Here is a 25,908-nt window from a genome sequence, read left to right on the forward strand (position 1 = left end):
TTGACCAGTTATCATGTTATCACATTAATATTTTATATTTTTTCATAAAAAATTTTCATAAATATTTCATAAAACGGTACATAAAACATCACAGATAAATAAAAAAGGCAAGTAAGGCTGAGAGGAAGGATATACAGTACAGCATTATTGCATACCTCACTTATTTAGTATTTTTTTCTTTTTATAAGTTTCATTAAGCCTAAATATTAAAATCACATAAAAATTACAAAAAATAAAAATTAAAAAGAGAGAACTCCCATTGATGTAGATGTCTTATTATTCGTTTTTTAAAATAATTGTACAAATTATCTATGTTACACTGGCCGTACTGTTGACTAAACTCCACTATTACAAAATTCCATATTTTTCGTTTCCCTCTTTCTTCTTCGCTTTCTATTATTTAAAATATTCTTTTGTGTATATTTGTTATTTTCCCCATTTTGTTTCCTTTTTTCTATTGTCTCCCTCTTCTGCCCTCCCTTCAATTATTTGTATTTGGTAGCAGGATGTAGATAGGTTTATTTCTCTTATGTAGATGTTGGTTTATATTAACCTTTGAGGCAAACAGCAAACAACAAAATGCCAACGCAAAGAATCCAAGGTATAAATGATAATAAATTAGCTTTTGTTTTTTTCTTCACCACCCTTGTACTTAGTGGCTTTGCAATACGATCCCATTGAGTCATTATTGCTTCTCGAGCTCCATCCCATTTGCCTGGACCAGTCAGACGTAATTGATAAGAATTGCATGGTCCAAAAACAACCTTCCATGCTAACACAGGATCTGTCAGAAATAGTTTCCATATGTTCAGGCTCACTCCAATATCTGAGGCCAGGTCATCCAGGTATGAGATGTAATTGGTGCGACGAAAATTATTTTCAGATGTTGCAAACCTTTAAAACAGCAATGAAACTAATAAGTTAGTATTGTTGCTATAGCCATCATATTGTTATTATAGTAGAAAATCTGAGAAATGAATTCTGGTCCTAGTTTTGTGCTTACATATGAAAAGTTGCAAAATGAAATATTGCTGTAGAAAATTGGAAGTTAACATGCAAGGCATTCTTTTAGAAACAATCTACTTACCACTTACTAGATATAAAGCAACCACACACCAAATTCAATAGTCAGTAGTACCATATATTGTATTTCACTTTGATTGTCCAAGATACACAACCTTCCAGGATACTTTCCTATCCTTATTCCCTACCCAACATAGAACCAGCACCTGGACATGGGCACATTACTCTGTCCCCCCCCCCCCCACTAATAGTTAGAATCACGTTTTAACTCACCATTTCTTTCGGCGCTCTTCATCCCTTAACATTTCTTTTCTCATTCCTTCAGGGTCTGGAAGTTTATGTAGTTCTTAAAAGAAAAGTACTTATAAGACTAAATTCATTGCAGTTTGACAACATTTTGTCATATGTATATTTTCAAATTTCCTTACCCTTAAAAAGTCTTGTTGCCCATCGAGACTGAAGTTCAGCAACCACCATAGTTGGTCCAATGGGTAGAATGAATGCAATAAATGCTAATGTGGGTTTTTCAATTCCCAGAGGGATTATTTTTTTATAACATGATCCTCTGTTTTCATCCTTTTTAATGATGGATTCATCTAGAAAAGGGAAACTGTATTCATAGCCTGTGGCCAGTATAACAATGTCAAGATTCTCCACAACGGATCCATCTTCAAAATGGACTGATGTCTCAGTAAACTTTTTAACTTGTGGCTTGATCATGATTGATCCCGACAAAATACGACTTGGAAGTTCCTCATTCACTAAAGGTTCTCTCCAAACTGTCCTAAGATGAAAAACTTATTAGTAAATATGATTTCTAATACAGAAACAAGGATATCTATAATGTAAAAAAACATTCAAAAAACTTATAAAATGCTTGTAATTATAGGCTTAGCATTCATGTTTATCCTATAACACTACTTTCCATAGCCCACGCCTTCAAGGGGTTTTCTGCATTCACAATATTTATGGTATATTCTTAAAGTGAGAGTTTGACTTTTGGCATCCCATTTGTCAGACCTACATAAGTGTTGGCTAACCTCAGACATGCCAAGATGTTTTTGCTGACAGCATCTGGAGGTCAGGCAACTCTCCTGCTGACAGCAGGACTCAATGCCCCTTGCTAACAGAGGTAAAATAGATGCTGTTTGCTCCATACTCTCTGGATGCTGTTGCTGCCTTCTTGAAGCTCTGGGGCAACTATTCTGCTGTGCGGAGAGCATGGCAGGAACAGAGGCTATTTTACCTCCACAAATGAAGGCAGTGAAGCCAGAGCTCCCACCCACACTTCATTTATTGGGGACTTACAAACAGTCAGCTGGGAACACTAAAACTCAGTTGTCCTATCAGCAGTAGACTGCCCAAGGTCTATTCAAGTGACTACAGTGGGAAGTAGAGGCATATTAGGAATGTTCGCACCATACATCCTGCCTATTATCTTAACGCAGGTACCAATATCTCACACTGCTGCCACTGTATGCACCACACTTACTGCTCAGCAAAAATGAGGGAAAGTGAACTTTTCATTACCAGAGCTACATATATCACAAAACTATGCATTTTTCTGGCAGTGACACACCACCCAGTTATGCAAGATTCTCTTACAAGTTTTTAAACACTCAGCTCAAAAGTTTGGCCATCACTGACCTATGGTAAGGAGGCAAAGCTAAATGTCCACCTAATTATATATGTTGCCAGGTCTGCAAAGTTCACCAATAATAACCAATTGAAGCATTGTAATCGGTATAAAAGCTGCTATGGCCTCGACATACATAGTATCCTTGATTTGATGATATTCTAATAAGTTAGGTTCTTTGTTTTATAAAAATGAAGAATAAACTGTTCTATAGATAAATGTATACATGATTCAGAATGTTTTAAAAATGGCACACAGAACAAAAATGGTGTACAAGCGTGGAACACCTTAAAGGGAACCTGTCATCATAGACCCATTTTTAGCACTCCCCCAGTCCCCACAGAGCATAGTACATACACTGCCAAAGTATTTTTGTATTAAAAATTGAATTAAAAAAAGATATGTTATATTGTACCTTTCATTAGCATGTGCTGTGTGACTAGGCAGTTGCCAAATGGGAGGGTCTGGAAAGGAGCAGTCCCCCCCACCCTTGGGGAACAGCTACTCCATGTGACCTTTTCAAATATATGAAAACACCCATCACTTGGCTGAGCAACGCCCCCTGCTCCTCTACAGCCAATCCTGAGTGTGTGTGTGGGGGGGTTATTCATATATTTGAAAAGGAGGACAAGGGTGAGGACAAGGGGAAACTGCTCCTTTCCAGACCCTCCCATTGGGCAACTGCCTAGTCACACAGCAAATGCTAATGAAAGGTACAATATAACATACCTTTTTTTCTGTAAAACCAATTTTTTATACAAAAACACTTTGGCAGCGTATGTACTATGCTCTGTGGGGACTGGGGGAGTGCTAAAAATGGGTCTCCTAGTGACAGGTTCCCATTAAGTAATCTGAATGCAGTGCTAACAAAAGTAAATTTAATCCTCTTTCATATACGTATTTATATATCTTGCACATATTTAATCTCTATGTACAGCCAAGAAATTCAGTACACTATCATATAGTTTAATTTACCCCTCTGGTTGTATGTTATACAGGTCATGATTAAAATGGTCATTCATGTCTTTCTTTAGCATCCATCGAGACACAGCTGGTGGCATTATATTGTTGATCCAGTTGAGAGAACGACGCAGGAATCCCAAATCAAATGGAAGTCCTCCTTTTCCAAGCCGCCCAAAAACCCAAACTCCTGTTTTACAGCTAAGATACACCTGTATACAATAAAAAATTAAAATAATGTATAAACTAACATATAAGCTACAGGTAATCAATTTTTTATCCCAATTGGTCTCTGGAACAGTTTATGGGTGTAGTAAGATTATATCCAGGATTTGTAACGTGCTGTTACTACATGGAGGGGGGACCCAAACCACTTTTTATCTGTAACCTATTGAAGAAGGAGTTGTAATTGTAGAGACTGTTTCTGGGGGGGGGGGGGCAGATACAACTGGACAGGAAGTATAGGTGGAAAAATATCAGATCAGGACAGATAATGGAGTAACCGATACCCAAGAATGCAGCTAGTTCTTAGGTCTTTTTGTTATCAGACTTTACAATTTTCCTACATTGAACTTAGATTTCCCAAGTCTTAGCAGTGAATACATGCAAGGGTATTTGTAGACCATATCTTACAGGAGGCAAATAACTTCTGGGTTGGAGTTTATTGCATGTGGATCAGTGGTCCATAATCCAAGGAAGAAGAACAAGTCTTGGTACGGGCGTAGGATGTATAGGATGTGATAAACCATATACTATAGTGATTATCCAACTGAGCCAATTGAGCCTGCACTAACCTATATACAGTCTGTGATGCCTTAAATTCTTCTGCTGTTCTAAGGCAGATGTTAAGTAGGTTAGCACATATGATTTAAAGAGTAGCATATATTTAATTGAGCCATATGATGAAGGAAACTTCAAATGAAAGGAGGATACTGAAACGGAGATACAAGATACACATGGCCCCATTGAGGTTAATGAGGGGACTAATGTAAAGCAAGAGCCCACATCCCAGATCTCAAGCTCCTACATTATCATAAGCCTTTAAAGTCTTTAGCATGCACACTCTGTTTTAAAGTCGTTAATAAAAATATACCTGAGAAGCTTTTGTGCATAACTCAGTAGCGATATCAACTCCTGTGTTGCCCATCCCAATTATTAATACTTGTTTTCCATCAAATCCAATGGGCCTCTTGTATTCTCTGCAATGTAGTATTTTGCCTCTAAATGTATTAATACCTTTAAAATAAACAAAGAAAAACTGTAGTTATAACACATACGGTTACTAACTGCCAGGTATTTATAGCATGAAAATGTTCTCAAATATTTTTTATAGTTTAAAACTACAGGCGGTCCCCTACTTAAGGACACCCGACTTACAGACAACTCATAGTTACAGACGGACCCCTCTGCCCACTGTGACCTCTGATGAAGCTCTCTGGATGTTACTATAGTCCCAGACTGCAATGTCCAGCTGTAAGGTGTCTGTAATGAAGCTTTATTGATAATCCTTGGTCCAATTACATCAAAAAAATTTTAACTCCAATTGTCACTTGGGCAAAAAAAAAAAATTTGTCTGGAGCTACAATTATAAAATATACAATTGCGACTTACATACAAATTCAACTTAAGAACAAACCTACAGAACCTATCTTGTACGTAACCCGGGGACTGCCTGTATATACAATCAAGGAGAATCTTGGAACCTGTTAGAGAGTGCAGAAATAGTGAAAAAAAATCAGCTTAGAGGCAAAATAAAGTTGTAGAACACTAAGTTATTCAAGCCTCTAAAGCTGAGAGACTCTATCGGGCAAATTTACTCACCCGGTCCGAGGAGTTCACCGAAAGTGCTTTGTCCGACGATAATGCACTGTACCGCTATTCACTAAGATTGTGCGCCCGATATCCTGCATGTGTTGCTTCCCCACTCAGGTCTGACATTCACCTCCTTCTTCCTGGTGTATGTAAGTGCCGTGTCTTGCGACACAATTTGAAACTTTAATCCTGCGTTCAGTCCGAATCAGACGGATTGTCCGACGGCACGCCCCCCCCCCCCCCCGATTTCTGTCACATGAAAGCCAGTGCAGTTGCGCCAAAAACCGATGGCATGCGACACAATCCCAGCGCAGACCTCTGTTAAATACCTGTCAAAACTGCGCAGATCCCAAAAACGGTGAACAGCCCGGCGAAAGTGCGATCTGCTAGCCTTAGTAAATAAGCCCCCCTATGACCATTAGGTTATATACAGTGGTTGCCTTGTTTGGCAGTGGAAGGGGATACGCTGCTTTATCTGGTTTTTACTTTTGCTGGTTTGCAGGGTCCACTTCTTCATTGGACCTGGTATAAAAATTCAGCTTGGATCACTTTCTGTCCCCATCACTAAAGCAAAAAAAACCTCTCTTTACATTTATCATAAAAGTGTTCAAGAAGTGTTCTAGCTATGTACAATATTGTATTGTACAAATGTGTTATAAGGTCCTACAGTAGCTTTGTATGGTTGCCTCTGATTTCATATGGCGGTACTGTGTAAGGATTCAGGTTCTGATACTGAACCAGTTTTGCAATGCAGTTTGGACATCAACATAAACCCTAACCATAGAAAAAGTTAAGTAAGTAGATGGACTACTGTTACGGACCTCTGAAACGTAGAAGAAGGAAGACAAGTCACAGGTAATAAAATAATTCTAGGTTAGAATCTAGTTGTCCCTGTGCAACCAAACTCTATGATAATCTATGAAGTATATCCTACCTAAAAGCATTGCTTTAGTCCACAATAGCCCATCTATAACATGGGACAAGTACAGTAGGTGGGTACAAATTCAGAAGTATTTTATGGATCTATGATTTAGAATGACTGTACACAAGCACAGTGAAATTTGTAAGAAAGGAATGAGTAGAAGTATAAGAAATAAGAAATGAATTCATAAATTCTGAGGTCTCTAGATATTAATATTAAAGGGGTTTTCCAGGTGTTTAAAAATATACAAGTGGCCATTCAGTAAAAAATCTTACGCTTGCTGTATAAGGTGCAGGGACAGGGTGGGCATGCCTGAAAGGTGCACGGTAACAACAGAGGGCAGTGCGGGATAACAGGAGCAATGAAGGAGGTAAGAATTCATTTATTTTATTACAGCTCCCCCAGGACACCTTTATATATTTTTAACTCCCTGATAACCCCTTAAATAAAAAGAAAAGATGACATAAAAGCAATTATTTTACCTGGAAGGTTTTCCAAATACAAAGCAGGTTTTGCATGCTGTCCAGTGCAAACCATAACTGCATCAAAGATGTCTGTCTTCTTAACTCCATTACTCTCTGTAGTTACCAGCCACTGTCCATTAACTGGGAAGTCAGTATGTTTCTCTACTCGGCAAACACTTGTCTAAGTCAAACACAGACAGATAATATAAATCGACTAAAAGTAGGATTCTATGTATACTTCTAACATAACACTTGGAATTGGAACACTTAATATTTAATTTCTTTCTACTCAATTTTAGGACTGAAATCCTCAAAATCATAGCGAATGGTGTATTGACTTTGGTTAAATATTTTAGCTCACTTCTTTTAACAAAGCCAGTTTTACCCTATTTTCCATTCAATTTTTACCTGTCACTACATCTCGAAGTCAAACACATAGGTCCACGTTTATCAAAACTAGTGCAAACTGCACTAGGAGCATTTAGCCCATGGAGAGTGCAGGGTGTGCCAGATTCATGAATGTGGAGCACCCTGCACTGCTCCGACAGACTGCAGCAACTTTTTTTGTTGCACCTATAACATAGGGCTCACGGCACAATTCTGTCACCTATAAGTCACCTTTTAAATATTAGAAATACATATGCAAGCAGTTTGCTCACAGAAACCACTCTCACCTAAAATCACTAAAGGATTAACACCTTTTTATGGTTTCTATTGTTATTATTAATTGTATACATTTTTTATTCATGGATAAAATTACAACAATTAATTACAATTAAAAAGAAATCTCATGCTGATTTGTAGTCCATAAAATTTAACTACTGGTTACATAAATATAAGCGCAGCAAACTTTGCTACAACTGTAAATTGAATAATATCATGGCAAAAACATGCAAGATAGGCATGGCTATTTCGGTATAAATGACTACAAAATCCAGTGTTTGGCTCTCAGCAGTCATTGCAGATTCTCAACTAATGGTCCCCAGTGGATGAGATGTAGAGATAATTAGAACAGTATGGTGGTCGTAGATGAAGATGGCTTCTTTTTATATGTTTCACCACTCCTGACCACCAGTAGGTTTTCTGGTTTTCCCAGAAACCCCTTTCATGAGTAACCTTAATTTACAGAATTATTATTTGGGCTAGTGTTAGCATCTTAAATATGTACGTCATACCTTCAGTTTGATGTATTTGACTAGGTTGAAATTCTCTGCATAGAGTCTGATGTATTCAAAGTATTTGTGATTTGGTAAGAAGTTTGGAAAATCCTCCGGCATTGGAAAATCACTCTGACACATGATTTCTTTGGAAACATTGGTAACTAAAGATTTATAGATGCTGGCTCTTCCATCTTCTACTTCATCCTAAAATAGTTCATTTTTATTATACATAGTCACTCATATGCTGGCATTGTTAAGACATTCTTATTAAAATGGGTTGTCCCATGATAAAATATTACAGTCATCATTACATAATGCAAAACATTTAATGTTCACAAAGTTATTATGCGTTTAGAATAAATTCTCCTCTCTAATTCCACCTATAGCCCTATTGTCTATATCGGAGCTGAAGTTTCATTGAGCCAGTGAGGAAGGACAAAGCATTGCAAGGTTTTGCTAAACCATTACTTCTTCATCAAGTTAATTCAATAGAGAAAATCAGCAGTCCAAATGTTAATTCAGGTTAAATAGATTTATTCCCCAAAAGTACATGGCAGAAGTTTAAGCTTTTCGCTGAAAACATAACATAACATAGAGTTAGTAAATCTCTATTACTTCTATCTGTGGGATAATATGATATATATAACTAGTTATTGGTGGCACAAAAGAGGCAGTCTTCTTTTTTCATGAGAGTGAAATACTTTTCCCCCTGGAACATCACATGTAATATTTAGATTTAGGGAGAGCCAGTAACCACCACCTCACCCCCCAAAGTTACATACTACAAACACACATTGGCAAAAATCATTTGGATGCCTCAATATCAACAATTGATGCATTTTTAATTTATTATTTCTTTGTTTATTTTTTTTTAATTTCATATTATTATTTTAAGGAATTTCCCTAGCTCATTTTTGTCAGAGCAACTTCCCTGCTAGTATCCCCAATTTCAGTCCCTTAGCCCTTAACACCACAATTTAACAGCTATTTTTGAGTGTTAAATTTTAAGTCCCCATTGGCTTCAATGGTGTTAGTTTTTGGGTTCAAGTTAGTGACAAAGTCTGTTAAGATGTTGCAGCAGTCAAACATGTCACTGCTGCAGCTTTTATGCAAAAAATTGCAGCGGCACAGAGAGAAAGCTATATATTTTGACCTCTTCAGCACATGGTCAATTACACACACACTTATATAGGTGCTGAGTGATATAAATAGTTTTTTGGTTTGAACAGTGCATCAGTTAGTGGTGAACATCCTGTATGGGACCCCCCCCCCCCCTTCCCCAGGAACTTCCATTTACTGTTCCTGGAGTCTGATGGCAGTTTTCCATTGATTTTATATTTTCCTCTTTCCATTTCATTAAACTGGTTACAGGCGGTCCCCTACTTAAGAACACCTGACTTACAGACAACCCCTAGTTACAAACGGACCTCTGGATTTTGGCAATTTACTGTACTTTAGCCTTAGGCTACAATAAACAGCTATAACAGTTATCACAGGTGTCTGTAATGAAGCTTTATTATCAATCCTGGTTCTTATGACAACCCAACTTTTGGGCGGGGTTACCATTATAAAATATACAGTTCCGACTTACATACAAATTCAACTTAAGAACAAACCTACAGAACCTATCTTGTCCGCAGCCTCACTTCTGAGGCATTCTTTCCACTACTCAAATATGATGAAATATAATTAGTAGGGAGGACCCCTGGAGCTTCCTCCTGAGGAATTCTGACTCCAGAGCACAGGCTCCCTTTTCATTATAAAACTTGGCCCATGACTGGAGTCACAGTTTTCCCACCCTTATGGTGGCCCTGATTATGAGTCAACAAATATACCATAGTTTGTATAAAAAAGTTTGTGTACACTCACGGTGAATCTCCAGAGGCCTCCAATATCATCACTTCTTTCAAAGCAGGTCGGCTCGAGACCTTCCTCTAGACAAGCTTTAATAGCTCCTAAACCACTAATCCCAGCTCCAATGATAGCCACTGTTTTAACCATGGTTTTATCTGCAATATAAAAATAAATTACAAATCCACAGGTTAATTAGTGCCTGATATTCTTTTGAATGCTTTTATTCTTTTAATGTTTGTCATAGTCATAGTCATAGTTTATACGGTTGAAAAAAGATACTTGGCCATCAAGTTCAACCAAGGAAGGGAAGGGATTGCATGAGGAAGGGATTTAGGGGAAAGAATTCAATATAACATAACCATCAATGTTTTTTAGGTGTAAAAAAGGCCCTCTTAAAATTCAAAGTTTTTGATTTTCCCACCTGTTTCTGCTTTTTGCAGTTTAAGAGGAAAATAATTATATTATGATCGCTGTTCCCAAGGGGTTCCCAGACACTGACATTTTGGACAATCTATTTATTTCCTACATCTCAGGCACACAAACCAGTAGAAAAAGGAAATATTGTGCAAATTAAAACAATATAAAGCAGCTTTAAAATAGAGCTGACTAATTATAATATCATAGGCAAGAGGTAGGGAAAAAAAGGGAAACAACAGAGGACGGCGCCTCGGGTTCTATCGTGAGGTGATCGGCAGACGTATTTAGATGCTCACCTTTGTAGTTTCTTGGTGTCAGAGCTTATACATATAGAGTAGGTTCACATCCAAGGTTCAATGGTCCCCAGGTACAGACTGGTGATGTCTTCAAATGGTAGGTATAATGGTAGGGTAGGCAACTAAAATGAGCAGCTCACACAACTCCAAAACCGGACTCCACAAAGGGCCGGTAATAACAATATATACAGAAAATAGGAAAATAGGACGCCGGCCGCGCCACACGCATGCGCCATGACCCGAAAGCGCCGGCAGTAACACGCGCATGCGTGGTAAACCAGTCGGACTTTACACTGGAAACTGTAACCCAGGTAACATAATAGAGTGTATACCGGTGCACGTCCGGACCGTGTTGGAGTAAGCGGAACCATAGGACATCCTCTTAACACTAAATTAATTAATAAAGATGTATAGATGGATAAATAAATAAATAAATAAATGAATGCATAAATGAATAGATATAATAAAAAGGAAGATGCCACGTAATGGTGTGTATACCAATAAAAACAATCGGATTATTATAAAATCAGTCAGATTGATGTATAAAAGACACAGTAATACAGGGAATGAAATCAAAGGGAGATTAAAAGTGTTATAGATACTTTTGTTAATAGAGGGCACATATGGACGGGAATAAACCTGGTCTTTTTTGTTTTGTTGTGTTTCCATGTATCACTGCAAAATGAAGAAAAAGTGGCCTTTTTGGACTATTTTCAGTTTCTGGGGCTCACGTCCGGGAATAATAATTTTAGTATTTCAATAGATTGGGACGTGGTGAATCTAACATGTTTATAATTACCATATATACTCGAGTATAAGCCTAGTTTATCAGCACAGAAAATGTGGCTTATACTCGAATAAAAAAAATATCAAAACTCACCTTTCCGGCTTCCCCCGCTGCTGGCTATATACTGGGGCAGGGTTCTGGCTATATACTGGGGGATATGGGCAGACAGGCTATATACTAGGAGGGCAGGTGCTGGATATATACTATGGGGCAGGGCATGCAGGCTATATACTATGGGGCAGGGTCCGGCAGGCTATATACTGGGGGCGGGTCTGTGACCAATGCATTTTCCACCCTCGGCTTATACTCGAGTCAATAGGTTTTCCCAGGTGTTTGTGGTAAAATTAGGGGCTTCGGCTTATACTTGGGTCGGCTTATACTCGAGTATATACAGGTATATTTTTTCCATTATTTTTTGATTAATCCTAGTGGTAGGGGGGGGGTTGATTTGAACTTAGGTTTTAATTTTTGAAAAACTTTTTAAAGTATTTTTAGGCCACCTAGGATACTTGACACTTAGGGATTCTGATCCCTCATATTATACCAAACTTTAGTATTGCAGTATAAGGAAGTTTTGCACATGATCTGTATCAGCCCTTGAGCCTTCTCCACATACACGTTGTGAGGGGCTTTATGGCTAAGGTGCTGATTTTTTCAAAGTGATTTCATTGGTTTTATAATTCATTTATGCTAGAGCTTGAGAATTGCTTTGCATTAATGTTTAACAAGTCTGTATTTTCTCACAGTCTCTGATTTCATCTGTTAATCCTTTAATCCTTTAGTTTTGTTATTGGTAAAAAAGAAACTACACTTAAGCAGGAAGAATGTGGCTTGGTGCCACACAGGTGGTTTGTTACATAAGCACATTGAATAGATAGTTTTATTGTAAGCAAGAAAACAGCATTTTTACAGAATTTTAAGATTTATGGGAGCTAGAATGTGTGATAACTCTTATACTATACTGAGGTATGCATTGTATTATGTGTCTGATTAGGACGTGGGAGAATATATTCTTTTCACTCTGCTGTCCCTAAATAATGTGAAGAATGGGGAGAAGGGAAAACCAATGCTAAGCTTAGCTAGTTGATTCAAACAAAGACCAGTAAAAATTGTAATCAAAAGAATAGTCAGAGGTACAAACCAAGGTTACAATCAGATGGCAGCAAAGTGTAGAAACAGGAGGCAAGGGATAGTCAGAAAATAATGCAGGTAGACATTGGGGTAGACAACACAAATCCAGTCTGGACACAATAAACATTATTCAGTAGTAAACCAAATCACTGGCAGAGACTTCCAGCCACAAGAATAATTTTATAGCCAGCTAATGAGCTAATTGAGAGGCTAAGAGCCTGGAGAGAAGTAAGAAAGGGAATGTGACTAAGCATTAAGCTTCCAGCTTATAAAGCTGACAATCAGGTCATGTTAGAGGAAGGACCCAATATAGGATTTACACCAGTAGGCTTGGGAGCCTTCTCCAAGCTTCATCAGCAGCCCCCATTCATGACATGGAGGAAAGTTACTTCATACTACTGACACACAATCTTAGGAGTTAAATAGGACAGGAGCCCAACTATCAGTATATAGCTATGTAGCAGTACATAAAGTTAAAGACCCTTTGACTTTAATAGTCTCCTGCTTTCTTTTATACAACTATCCAACTATCCTTAAATATATATGTGTGTATATATATATATATATATATATATATATATATATATATATATATAATTTTTTTTTTTTTTTTTTTTTTTTTGACTGCTGAAGAAGGAGCAAATTAGGCTCTTGAACATGTTTAGTGGTTTGCAACATCTCAGAGAAGGACACCACTACAAATGAACTTTACTTTAATGATGAATTTAACCAGCAGGAAAATTTTGCAATTGTGGATACTTTGACAAAATGAAAATTAACACAAAGCAAAACCTAAACACAGCTGAAGAATGTCCCAATTTTACAGTGGTGAACCACAAGGCTCAGCAGTCGATTCAAGACCCAACAATTTATTTAAAGAACTACAATACAAGTGCAACCCCTAAGTATTAAACAACAGTAGTATGTGGTTTATATAATGTTAATGTTGTAAAATATTGCCATATAACCATAAACTATAAACCCACGGTGTAGTATGTATTAAACTTTTTATTGCAGTTATTAAAAGGAATCTGTCAGGAGTTTTGACTATACAAAGCTGAAGACAGTGTTAGGTAGAAGTCATGCATAGCCATATTGTTGTGTGTGTTGCTAGTAGCAGCAGAACTAGGAAAAATGTTGTACTGTCGCACAACCTATACCCAGTATCTGCTGTAATATTCAAACAGAAGCCTACTACAGCAGTGAATCAGAGCAGGAGGATGGACAGTGCTTTGTTCAGTGAATAGATCTTACACACCAGTGTACGACAAGTACATACAAGTTCAGCTACAATCCTGGAATATAAGTCCTTCTTCTACTAACAACACACACAAAGGTATAGTTACACAGATCTCCAGGGCGGCTACCTAACACTGTTTGCAGCTTTGTAAGTTTAAAACTGTTGAGAGATTCCATTTAAGTATAAAAGAAGACAAACAAGAGGTCACCATACAATAAATTTGTGTCCAGATCACACATAAATGTATGAATAGTATATTATATAAAATATATTAGTTTTTTTTTTAAATGTCTTTTCTGCTGTGGTTCTTTCCATCCATCCTCCGCATAAATGTGACTTGGGGTGTTAATGGTTACATCTGACCCCGTTCTTGTGAACTGTGAGGGTCTCATCACTGAGATCCCCCCCCAATCAGCAAGTGAATAGCTATCCTATGGATAGGGCCTAACTTGCTACAATGGGGCAACTCCTTTAAGGTGCTACCAATAGATACCACAACTCTAAGGATTTGCCAAGATGAAATTGTGTGTTTTTTTTTAAATGTCTATATAATATAACTGATGAAAAAAAAACTCACTGTCATAAATTTTAATTAATGGAATAATATCAAAACCATTAAAAGAAAAAAAAATCATCTCCAGGACTACACAACTACATTTCTAAACAGTGAGCAAGCAGTCTATAGCGCAAATGGCTTTTCATGAACATTAATATACTGATGCTGGTGGCAGCTGAGAGTATCGGTATAGACATAGATATATGCATAGGATAATATGCAATTGAGAGCATTGTTTCTGTTCATACTATTAAAGCCAATTATTATACATAAAACTTTTTAAATAAAAAAATTCCCAAAAATGTTTTTACAGTTGATTGAGTCATATAAATTGAGATATCGACTTATATTGATACATCTACTACTGTATTTTGAAATGTAAAATGCAGCTATTCAGCAGTCATACTTATAGTATATAAATTACTTAGTGCAAGCTAAAAGGAAAGAAAAGAAAAGCTACTATAAAACCTAAGAACTACACCATCACTTACATTTTGATAGTTATATAATATAATGTATCCAAAACCTACGCATTATGGAAGATACTACTGATTCAGTATACAATTACTGATTTCTATAGGCTGTAAAAAAAATAAAAATAATCTACATATACAAATTTTACAGTACACTTACTTACAGGTAGTCACCACAACATGGGATGCGTCTAAATGTTCCTCGTTTTACTGTTTATTCTTAATGTTTTGAAATAATGAAACGAGTTCCACCAAGTTACCCAACTTCTTCTTAGAGGAAGGTTAAGCTGAATGAGTTAAGGAAACATGAGAACAATATAGATATAATCCTCATATTTTTTTCACAGCATCTGTCAGTCACCTTTAGATAGCATCATGGGCGTAACTAGAAAGTGCTAAAGCACCTACCAAACTCCTGAACAGGTCCCCTTGTATGTGGATGTGGTGAGGACAAACAGATTCTGCAGACACTTCCAGTATGAAGTATTCTGCAATAATGATATCTTATAATCTATCGGGGGCATTTATCATGACTTGTTTTATGGCATGCGGTGGCACTGGGTGGTTTTAGCAATGCAGAGCCTGATGACAGAACCTCTCAGTATATCCGGTTCAATGTCCACTGTGGGGAAATCAGAACGTGGAGTGCCCTATCATTAGTCATAAAAGTAGGAAATGCAGGATAAGATAGGTGTATAGGACGTATAAAAAAAAACACCACCATTTTGAAGCAGAACCAAACCTTTCCAATCACAAACAGTTCTTCTCCAAATCCAAGACCTTCACTGAACACATAACAAGGAGCTATCAAGTAATTGTATAATTGTGCCCTGCAGACAAACGTTTCCAATCTAAGAGGGAAGGGGACCACCAGATGCAGCTTACTGCCAGACAGTGGTAGTTGTCTCATTACCATTTACAACGTCTCGATGTCTTGATCACAGAGTCCTTTAGGTTGTTAACTTATCACATAGGTAATAATATAACCCATGTAGATTACACACAATTTATCCTCTATTATCTAGTAAATAATGGATAAGCTGAGTTGAGGAAGCTATTAGCTTAGGTTGTAAATCTATTACATCGGGATCATCATTTATATCACATAGTATAAAAGAGGAATTCCAGAATAAAGGGATATCCACATGAAGACAAGTTTCTTAAAACCCCTTCAATAACAAAATGTCTGGTGACACTAAATATGTCATCTACTTAATTGAATGCAAAATGTGTCACTTGCAATATATAGGTCGGACTGCACAATCATTACGTAGTCGTTTAAACAAACATAGAGAAAATATAAGGAAAAAGTTTCTGTTACATGGGGTATCGAAACATTGTGCTCTATGTCACCCCAAAATAAAATTTCCCATTTCTGTTATACCTATTGATTGCATAACTGACACCACACCAAATAGATTCCCAACCTTATGCCGACGTGAAGTTTACAGGATGTATAAATTAGACACCTTGTCACCCAACAGTCTAAATAAAATAAATGAAACTGTATTTTTCAGGTAGTGAGATTTGTCAATTTAAACTAATTATTTCCCCTCTTCTTTACATACCTACTTTGGCTGCCTGAACGGTCACCGTCCCTTTCGTTTCTTCTCTTTTTGAGTATCTCTAACTTCCGTGGTTGTAGTTTCCTTTTCCTTTCTGACCACTCTAGGCTTCCATAGTTGTAGTTCTCCAATGGATAAGCTGAGTTGAGGAAGCTATTAGCTTAGGTTGTAAATCTATTACATCGGGATCATCATTTATATCACATAGTATAAAAGAGGAATTCCAGAATAAAGGGATATCCACATGAAGACAAGTTTCTTAAAACCCCTTCAATAACAAAATGTCTGGTGACACTAAATATGTCATCTACTTAAAGGGGTATTCCAGGAATCAGCATAATTCATATACAAGTGGGCACTCAAAATATAAGCTAATATGTAATTAGTTGTTATTTAAAATTTTGCTCCCCTTAGCAGAAAATGCTGCTGACATACACTGTAATGAAGAATTAATATGCTACTGGCCCTTTAATCAGTCCGTTAATTTCCTCCGCGCGGTCCGTTGCAGGACAGAAGATGGCTGCTAGTCACATGTCCACATCACATGTCCTGTACCTGCCTGGGCAGGTCATGTGATCACCACTACATTTGGCTGTAGTCGGTTGGTTGCAGTGCAGCCAGTATGGACAGTGTTGTGGTGATGGCAGTTTACACATCATTACTATGGTAACAGAGCAAGAAAGTCTGTTATATCATCACCGGGAGCAGAGCATAAGAGGGAAGAGAAGTTACTGAGAACTAAAGGATCATGGAACTTGTAGTTTCCAGTGGCGGCCATCTTAGTGATAACTCCACCTACTTTAGAGAGGCCATAAATTTTGTAAATCATAAAATCAAACTATTCAAGCTCTGTTTTGTGACTAATGACATTGAGTATTGTTGTATTCATTTATTTATATCACCATGGGTTTTTGTGTCAGACGTTCATATTCCCGGAATACCCCTTTAATTGAATGCAAAATGTGTCACTTGCAATATATAGGTCGGACTGCACAATCATTACGTAGTCGTTTAAACAAACATAGAGAAAATATAAGGAAAAAGTTTCTGTTACATGGGGTATCGAAACATTGTGCTCTATGTCACCCCAAAATAAAATTTCCCATTTCTGTTATACCTATTGATTGCATAACTGACACCACACCAAATAGATTCCCAACCTTATGCCGACGTGAAGTTTACAGGATGTATAAATTAGACACCTTGTCACCCAACAGTCTAAATAAAATAAATGAAACTGTATTTTTCAGGTAGTGAGATTTGTCAATTTAAACTAATTATTTCCCCTCTTCTTTACATACCTACTTTGGCTGCCTGAACGGTCACCGTCCCTTTCGTTTCTTCTCTTTTTGAGTATCTCTGACTTCCGTGGTTGTAGTTTCCTTTTCCTTTCTGACCACTCTAGGCTTCCATAGTTGTAGTTCTCCAGCTGGAACCTGATTGTCTTTAATCCTTGTGGCGGCAGTTTCAAGAAAAGCAACGAAAAAGTACTTGTGACCGTAAGTTTTAATATAAATAGAGCGATCACTAATAAAAGAGATGTAGTAATCATGTTTTTTTTAGATGTTAGAAAATGTATATAGGAATTGTCTTTTGTAATAACAACATCTAATTTTATCTGACACTTGCATCCCTAATCAACCAGACATAGGGCGGGTCTTTGTAATCAACATATTTTTAGTTCTTATAAATCTGACTGTGACAGTGTACATCTATGAACCAGATGAGCATGCTTGGTCCGAGCGCGAAATGCGTTGTTCAAATAGCTTATGTTTTGTTTTATCGCTCTGATGGATTTTTATCTATAAAGAATAAATTATTTTAAATGAACTACGACCTTTGAGTACCGTTTTTAACGTTCAATCAAAGAAACACCTGATTTTAGATACTGAAATGCTACTGGTAGCTACATGAATTATTAGCAGCACAGTGCACCAGATATTATGTCCTGCCTGTCTTTTATAAGTTGTTTTTTCAGGCTATCCCTGTATGTCAAGATTAAAGAAGACAAGTGATCAGAATGAAGCTAAGATTTACTGTCCTTTAGTGGTAGATTTCCTTTAACTCAAGACATACCCAAAACCAACTTTTTTAGACATCTTAAGTTGATAAGACCTTACCAAGTCTCATTTGGCTTCATACAAACACAGGTGTTTACTTGCTTTTTCTTGTCCCCACCTTATTGCACTGATTGTTTTTAATGATAACCCAGGGAGTTTCTATTGGGTGAATTAATTATCCATTAAAGGATACCTTCCTCCCAAACTTTGTGTATCAGTTTAGCTACAAAATCCTTTTAACTCATTCAACATCAGCATGGACGACACACTGGGGCAGATTTATCAAGCTGTCTGAAAGTCAGAATATTTCTAATTGCCCATGGCAACCAATCATGTTTATGTTTGTCAGTCTATTCGTGTTGTTCTCTCCCCACACTTATCTAGTGTATTCCGAGTCTTCAAGTAGTCACCCCACGGTTTAGCGTGGGGGGGGGGCTTTAGGTAGGGACAGAGGTTGGGGCAAGCTCAGACCACACTATCCCCTGTCTTCTGTGTTACCCAACCCTAATTCAATGCACTGTGACGCGATTCACATAGATTGTGTGCCCCATTTTCTGCATTTGTCGCTTCCCCCGATCAGGTCCACCGGAGTTCACCATCTACTTCCCAGTGTATGTAAGTGCATTGTATGCGACAATTTGAATATTAATACCATGCTCAGTCCGAATCAGTCGGATCGTCCGGACTGCCCCCCGATTTCTGCCGCATGAAAGTCAGTGCAATTGTGGCTCAATCCAATCGTGTGCAGCACAATCCCCAGTTAAATACCTGTCACAGTGGCGCAAATCCCGAAAATCTGATGAAAGTGCGATCCATGGACCATTAGTAAATAAACCCCAGTGTACTGTTTAGTCCAAACTTATTGTGAATATACTTTAATGTGCCATGGAAGACAAACCAACAAAACAAAAGATGCACTTCAAGAGATCCTCCACCAAAAGCATGCAGTATGCATGAAAGCTGTGTGTGTTATATTTATTTACACAAAATGTATTTGATCCTTAAAATGTATGTTATTATCTCAGATGTAGAGATTTTAATGAATATGTGCTCATAATGATTCATATGTATAGGACGTGTCGAAAATTTTAAGTAAATAAAACTTGTTTTATAGACCTGAATAAATAATTGACATATAGCTATAAGTCTGCTGAACATAGTAGTGGAAACTTAAATGGAGCCCCTTAATGACTTGCCTATTTTATGCCCCAAAAGTCTAAGAACTTTTAGTAGTTTTTTTCATCCTCGGATTCAAAGGGTGCATCACAATCAGCTTTGAGGTGGTTTTAGCTGCAATTTTGTCAATTTAACAGGTGAAAGACATGAAGGAGAATTTTGAAGGAGAAACCTGCTCATCAAATGTCATTCACCTGTTCAGTTCATGTCTTTCACCTGTTCAATTGACAAAACTGCACCTAAAACCACCTCAAGCTGATTGCGATGCAGTTTTAACTGCAATGTGTGAACGCACCCAAAAAGCCATAAACCATAAAGCCATTTAAAAGTTTCCTACATAATAGCTATATGGGGTACATCAAAATTATTGCTGACCTTGCTGATCACTGTTCAAAGAGAGGTATGTGAATAACAGGATATTTTTTTTTTATATTTTTCGACTCCGGTCAGTATTATTCTAGAGATTCTGTTTTATTAAACTTTGACTTTTGCATTTAAAAAACACCTTGAATAAATTGTTTTTATTTAAACAATTTAAATATCTATTATGGATGCAATACACATTGGTTAGGTTCTAATGGATGTGGCAATACCGGATATATTTTCTAATCTAGAAAAAAAGTAAACTTTTCAAACTATGGATGAGATGCCAAAGATACAGCTTCATCTCTTCAAATAATTGGTAACCTAAGAGGACAATATAACTCAATATAAGATTTTAGGCAAAAATTGCAAATACAGCTCAATACCATTAAACAGATAAAATAGAAGCTGGGCCCCACACGATCCCTGCTGGAGTCTGGCAATGATAAAATACTCCTAGTAGGACTATAAAAATAAACAAACTGTTGAATGAGATAGAAAGAAAAAGGGAACAACCAGCATAGAATGTTTTTTATAAAGATATAAACTCCTAAAGTCAGACTCTTAAGTAAAAAAATATGATGCCCTTATTTTATGAAGTTTACAGAGTGTAAAAAAAATTCACAGTGTTTATGAAAAAATTAATATAAGATAATGAAAAAGTGTGATGTACCTAAAAATTGTATACAGGGGGTCCCCTACTTACAGACGACCACTAGTTAAAGATAGACCCCTCTGCTCACTTTGACCCCTGGTGAAGCTCTCTGGATGCTTTACTACAGTCCCAGTCTGCAATGATCAGCTGTAAGGTGTCTGTAATGAAGCTTTATTGATAATCCTTGGTCCCATTACAGCAAAAAACTTTGAAACTCTGATTGTCACTGGGGCAAAATAAATTTGTGTCTGGCTCTACAATTATAAAATATACAGTTTCGACTTACATACAAATTCAACTTAAGGGCAAACCTATGGACCCTATCTTGTATGTAACCCGGGGACTGCCTGTACATAAAATCTCCCTTTTCCTTAAAAAAAAACATTAAAGGCATTATTTAGAACACATCAAATAATCCCTATAATTGTACTAGCTTTTAAAATAAAGGTGAATTATTATTTATGGCACAACATTCAAAACAGCAAAAATGAGGCAAGAATTACTGCCTTTTCTCTTTATCTCAGAGAAAGGGTTAATACAAGTTTTCTTAGTAGATCCCCATACGCCATCCAGCCTTTATTTTAATAGCTAAATGGGTTTGCCCACAAAAGAAAATACTCAAATTTCAATACCCTGGTGATGTTTACCCAATAAAGATAATTTTTAACCCCTTAGTTTACAGATCAGCTGTGTCCCCCTCCTCCTTCCTCCACATAAAGAACTTATCTGCCTGTAGCTTGTAGCTCTCCTCACGCTGCTGCTGTTATTTGACAGCAGGAAGTCAGTATGTGTGTATCAGTGTAAGCTCATCCTTGAATGCAGGGAGGAAGGGGCCGTTGCAGGGAGCAAAGAACAGGGAGCAGAGAAGAGCTCAACTACACTGTCAGGCAAGATGGCTGTCGACCATAAAGTCAGGAGATACAGGATTGGAAAATAGGGGCAACTGAAATTGTGTACACCAGGACGGTTTGAGACAGGTTGGAATTCATATCTGTGAAATACTGTAATTTTGTTAATAACAGTGAATTAGAGAATGTGTTATTTTGTTATCCTAAGTACAATTAGGAAACTAGTTTTTGTGGAAATACTCCTTAAATCAAGTCAGAAATACATCAAACAGAACTATGCCTCACCTCCTCCTGCCTTATTAGGAAGATAAGCTGGAGTATGTAATTTACTCTGTGGGGGGCACCAGCAACTAACACCTCCACAGACCTACTGTCACTGATAGTCACCCTAGAATTCCCCCCTTTTTTACACAAGGCTAGTTATGGATTCATGGTCCAGCCCTGTTCAAGGCCAAATACATATCTTGGATTAAGGCAATGAGGCGAATCTGTACCTGGCTCCCTGTTTGTTCTGGCATTTTTGGAAAAGGAAAGAAACAGAGCTCTCTATGGGAGCATAGGAAGTAGATCATGTCTGGTCTCAACAGAATTCAGAGATTCAGACAGATCCGATGAGACTATAAATCTGATCCTATGAGGACGCACTGAGAAGCTAGAACTCATCCAAATATCATGGTTTGATCCAAGGCGGGATGTTCCCTAGAGCCACCTAGGGGTTCTCAAGGGGTGTGGCTATAGTTAATATAATCATTTCACTCCTTTTGCCCATTGTCATTTATTGGGGGAATTATTTACCCTCACAAGTGTGATCTTTGAGTGTGGACTAACCGTCCCCCCATTAGTTCAGCACAAACTAACATATTTATTGTGTGAACTGTTTGTCTAGTGTGCCCTTAAGGCAATTAAATGTAAAATGTACCTTGCATTGTCCTTTTATCTTGATCCACAAATCCCCACATCCGTGTCTTGGTTATATACGTGCTACCTGGTTGGCTCCTGAATTGATACAATCCCAGTATAGCTTATTAGCTTATATATAAGAAGCTGGTGGTGCCTACTGTACTGATAAGTCTCTGTTTCACTGAGGCTAGAGAAAGGGGACTTTCTGCCCCTACAGCTCCTCTTCTTGATCCCTGTTTTCTGGCAGCAGCAGGTCCGCATGCACTAGTAGCACACAGATTGTGATGTCTTAGCTTGAGTGCTGCCAGCATGCACAGATCTGTCACTGCCAGTGGGACTAGATAAAGTAGGGGACCAGCTAGGAGCAAAGGAGCAGGTGAGTACAGAGTTTATTATTTTTATGTGCTGGGCACGGTGCTTGCTATATATGATGTAATGGATGGCTGTATACAGGGGGCTAGCTGGCTATATACAGGGGACTGGCTGGCTATATACAGGAGACTAGCTGGCTATATACAGGAGACTAGTTGGCTATATAAAGGGGACTGGCTGGCTATATAAAGGGGACTGGCTGGCCATATACAGTGGACTAACTGGCTATATACAGGGGACTGGCTGGTCTTATACAGGGGACTGGCTATATACAAAGGCCTGGCTCGCTACATACCATTGACTGGCTGACTATGTACAGGGGACTGGTTGGCTATATACAGGGACTGGCTATATACAGAGAACTGGATGGCTATGTACATGGGACTAACTGGCTTTATACAGGGGACTGACTGGCTATATACAGGAGACAGGCTGGCTGGCTATATACTTGGAGGTGTCTATATACTGGGGGACATGGGAGGCTAGATATATACTGGGGGAATAGTGAACAATCCATTTTTCCCCCTAGGCTTATAATTGAGTCAATAGGTTTTCCCAGTTTTTTGTGGTAAAAGTATGCACCTCAGCTTATATTTGGGTTGGCTTATACTAGAGTATAGACAGTACCTGATCTTTAGTACCCTTCTAGAACATCACTATGATGTACAGAAAATATGGTACCATTCCAAAACACAACTGGTACTGTAAAAAAATAATCCTCCTACATTAAAGCAAAAAAAAAACAATCCATGAACTGTAAAAATTGCACATTGCAAAAGTCACAGAAAAGTCATAAAAAATTTAGCGCAACGGCCAATGTGACAATGCTGCGCCAAAACACCAGAAAACAGGCGTTATAACATAATGATTTATTCACCCTATATATCTACCAGTAGCACTATTACATAGTATATGGACAATGATTGTGATTGACACAGATAGCAACTATTGACAACATTGAAAATTTAAAAAAACGAATGACCTTGTGGTGAAATTTAGAAGAAGAATGATTGACAAAATAGCCAGCAATGGATCATAATGCCTGAAGATTGTGGTACAGTAAATGGATAAAACACACTATACAAGAAATGTACCCCCCTAAAAAAAATCCTACTTATTAAAAGGTATATTAAAAGACAAATAGGCAAACAAACAATGTGGTCTCTGTATATAACAGACAATGATACTACCTCAACATACTATAAGTATGGCTTGATCTAAATATAAGTAATATAGACAATGGTTATTGTATAGCTTACCAAAACGTAACCAAGAATTTCATCTGAAAAAAAAAAACAACCAACAATGTGCTTTTATATATTGAGCTTTTAAGCTGTTTATTGGATTTAACATTAATTTTTAACTTGGTTTAAACTCTTTGGCTGCACAGTATTTGCTTTTAGAACTTCAGAGAATGACAGATACACATTATTGTCTTACAAACAGTACAATGAGTCATATGAATCAAGTGCAGTCATATAATTAAGATCTTATCATGTTTTCAGATAAATGGTTTATTAAAGACAAAATACTCTTGAGATTTTCTGGGTCAATTTATGAATAACTAACCTCACTAGCTCGGAGGAAGAAATGGAGATTTCTTCATGTGATTTAATGATTGCATACACAAAAACAAAAAGGTTTCAGTGCACCTCTGCCTCTAGCAAACATATTATAAAAAAAAAAATCTGAATATTTTGGCCGTGATGAATTGAGTAAATGTTCTGTAAACAAAATGAAATAAACCAATGTACTTTTCTATGAGCAAAAAAATACTCAGCAGATGTGAAGGTACATTTCTTCTCTCTCCATTGCCGGAGGGAACTCTGTGCACTTATGTTACAAATGGAAGTCATTGGGGCACATTTACTTACCCGGTCCGTTCGCGATCCAGCGGCGCGTTCTCTGCACTGGATTCGGGTCCGGCCGGGATTCATCAAAGCAGTTCCTTCCTCCGACCAGGTGGCGCTGCTGCGCTGAAGTTCGCTGGAATGCCTCGAAATACACCGGCCTATCCAAGATGAAGGTGAGTGAAATTTTCGCGACACAAATTTTTTTTTAAATGCGGCGGTTTTTCCGAATACGTCGGGTTTTCGTTCGGCCACGCCCCCCGATTTCCGTCGCGTGCATACCGGCGCCGATGCGCCAAATTTCGATCACGTGCGCCAAAAACCCGGGGCAATTCAGGTACAATCGGCGCAAATCGGAAATATTCGGGTAACACGTCGGGAAAACGCGAATCGGGCCCTTAGTAAATGACCCCCATTATGCCAAGTGTACAAAACTAAATGCACTCCCGTCCAGCTTCCATCAAAATCAACAAAAAATAAAACGGCCCCATTCATTTAATTTAATCAATTCCAACCAGGGCAATTTTCCCATGTTCAACAACATATTTTTGAAAGTAATAACATATTTTTCGGTCTGATTATTGAAATGTGCTTTTTTCTTATTTACGCAAAGGTCTTGAGAGCATAGTAATGTAATTTAATGTTTTTATTGCTGTTTTCCCAAATTAGTGGCACTGACATATTATTTCTAGTTACAAAAGGAATGGAAGCCATCTAAGGTTCACTGCCGTATTGACCATAGACTGCAAGAGGCTCCTTCACAGATCTTGCTATGACAATTTTTCCGAATCCGCTGGGTTTTCCGACGGCCACGGCTCCATTTTTCGTTACATGCAAGCCGGCGCAGATGCCACACAATCCAATCATGTACAAAGATAGGTGGGGTGACGCACACCAAATAATAAGGTTTCCCACATCTGATTAGATAATTGTCAGACAAGAGAAAGCGGATGCAAAGGGAAATCAATCTTTATTGAGTATACAAAAGGAGTATACAAATTCAATGGTGCATGAAACTGTTCAGTCCCTGGTAATTCCTGTAAGCAGTAGTGTGTGAAAAAGCTAATTGGTTACATTACCGAGAAAATGATCCGGCACAAGGGGAGTGGAATTGCCCCACGCGTATCGCCCATTAGATGGGCTTCATCAGGGGATACAATCCGATCGCTTGCGCCAAAAACCCGGGGCAATTTGGCGCAAAACTGTAAAATTCAGAAAACCCGTTGGAAAACGCGATTCGGACCCTTAGTAAATGTGCCCCAATGTGTCGGCTTAGAGAGGCCCCGCCCACACTCTGGAGTCTTACACTGACTATAGAGCAATAACAGCAATAAAACTGAATAAAATGAAAGGGTTAAAATTATCTTTCGTGTGTAAACATTATAAGG

At 37.8% G+C, this 25,908-nt stretch overlaps 1 protein-coding gene across 5 annotated transcripts; it reads right to left on the reverse strand.

Moving 5' to 3' along the window:
- LOC140103838 (dimethylaniline monooxygenase [N-oxide-forming] 2-like) lies at window positions 1-23,962 on the reverse strand. 5 transcript variants are annotated; one of them, XM_072127097.1, is made up of 10 exons: window positions 17,598-17,686; window positions 16,304-16,435; window positions 9,847-9,986; window positions 7,993-8,181; window positions 6,836-6,998; window positions 4,713-4,855; window positions 3,635-3,831; window positions 1,452-1,807; window positions 1,297-1,369; window positions 1-894 (listed from the first exon to the last, which is right to left on the reverse strand). In XM_072127097.1, exons 3-10 carry the CDS (start codon window positions 9,976-9,978, stop codon window positions 549-551), a joined length of 1,599 nt encoding a protein of 532 aa, XP_071983198.1. In that variant the 5' UTR covers window positions 9,979-9,986; window positions 16,304-16,435; window positions 17,598-17,686; the 3' UTR covers window positions 1-548. The 5 variants fall into 5 exon arrangements, with proteins under 5 accessions (XP_071983198.1, XP_071983194.1, XP_071983195.1 ...); XM_072127093.1 differs by lacking the exon at window positions 17,598-17,686 and adding an exon at window positions 14,896-15,018 and having other exon boundaries at window positions 16,300-16,387; XM_072127094.1 differs by lacking the exon at window positions 17,598-17,686 and adding an exon at window positions 14,892-15,018 and having other exon boundaries at window positions 16,300-16,387.
- Between the last annotated feature and the right edge of the window lie 1,946 nt (window positions 23,963-25,908).

The sequence above is a fragment of the Engystomops pustulosus genome, chromosome 10, assembly GCF_040894005.1.
Source record: "Engystomops pustulosus chromosome 10, aEngPut4.maternal, whole genome shotgun sequence".
Taxonomy (NCBI): domain Eukaryota; kingdom Metazoa; phylum Chordata; class Amphibia; order Anura; family Leptodactylidae; genus Engystomops; species Engystomops pustulosus.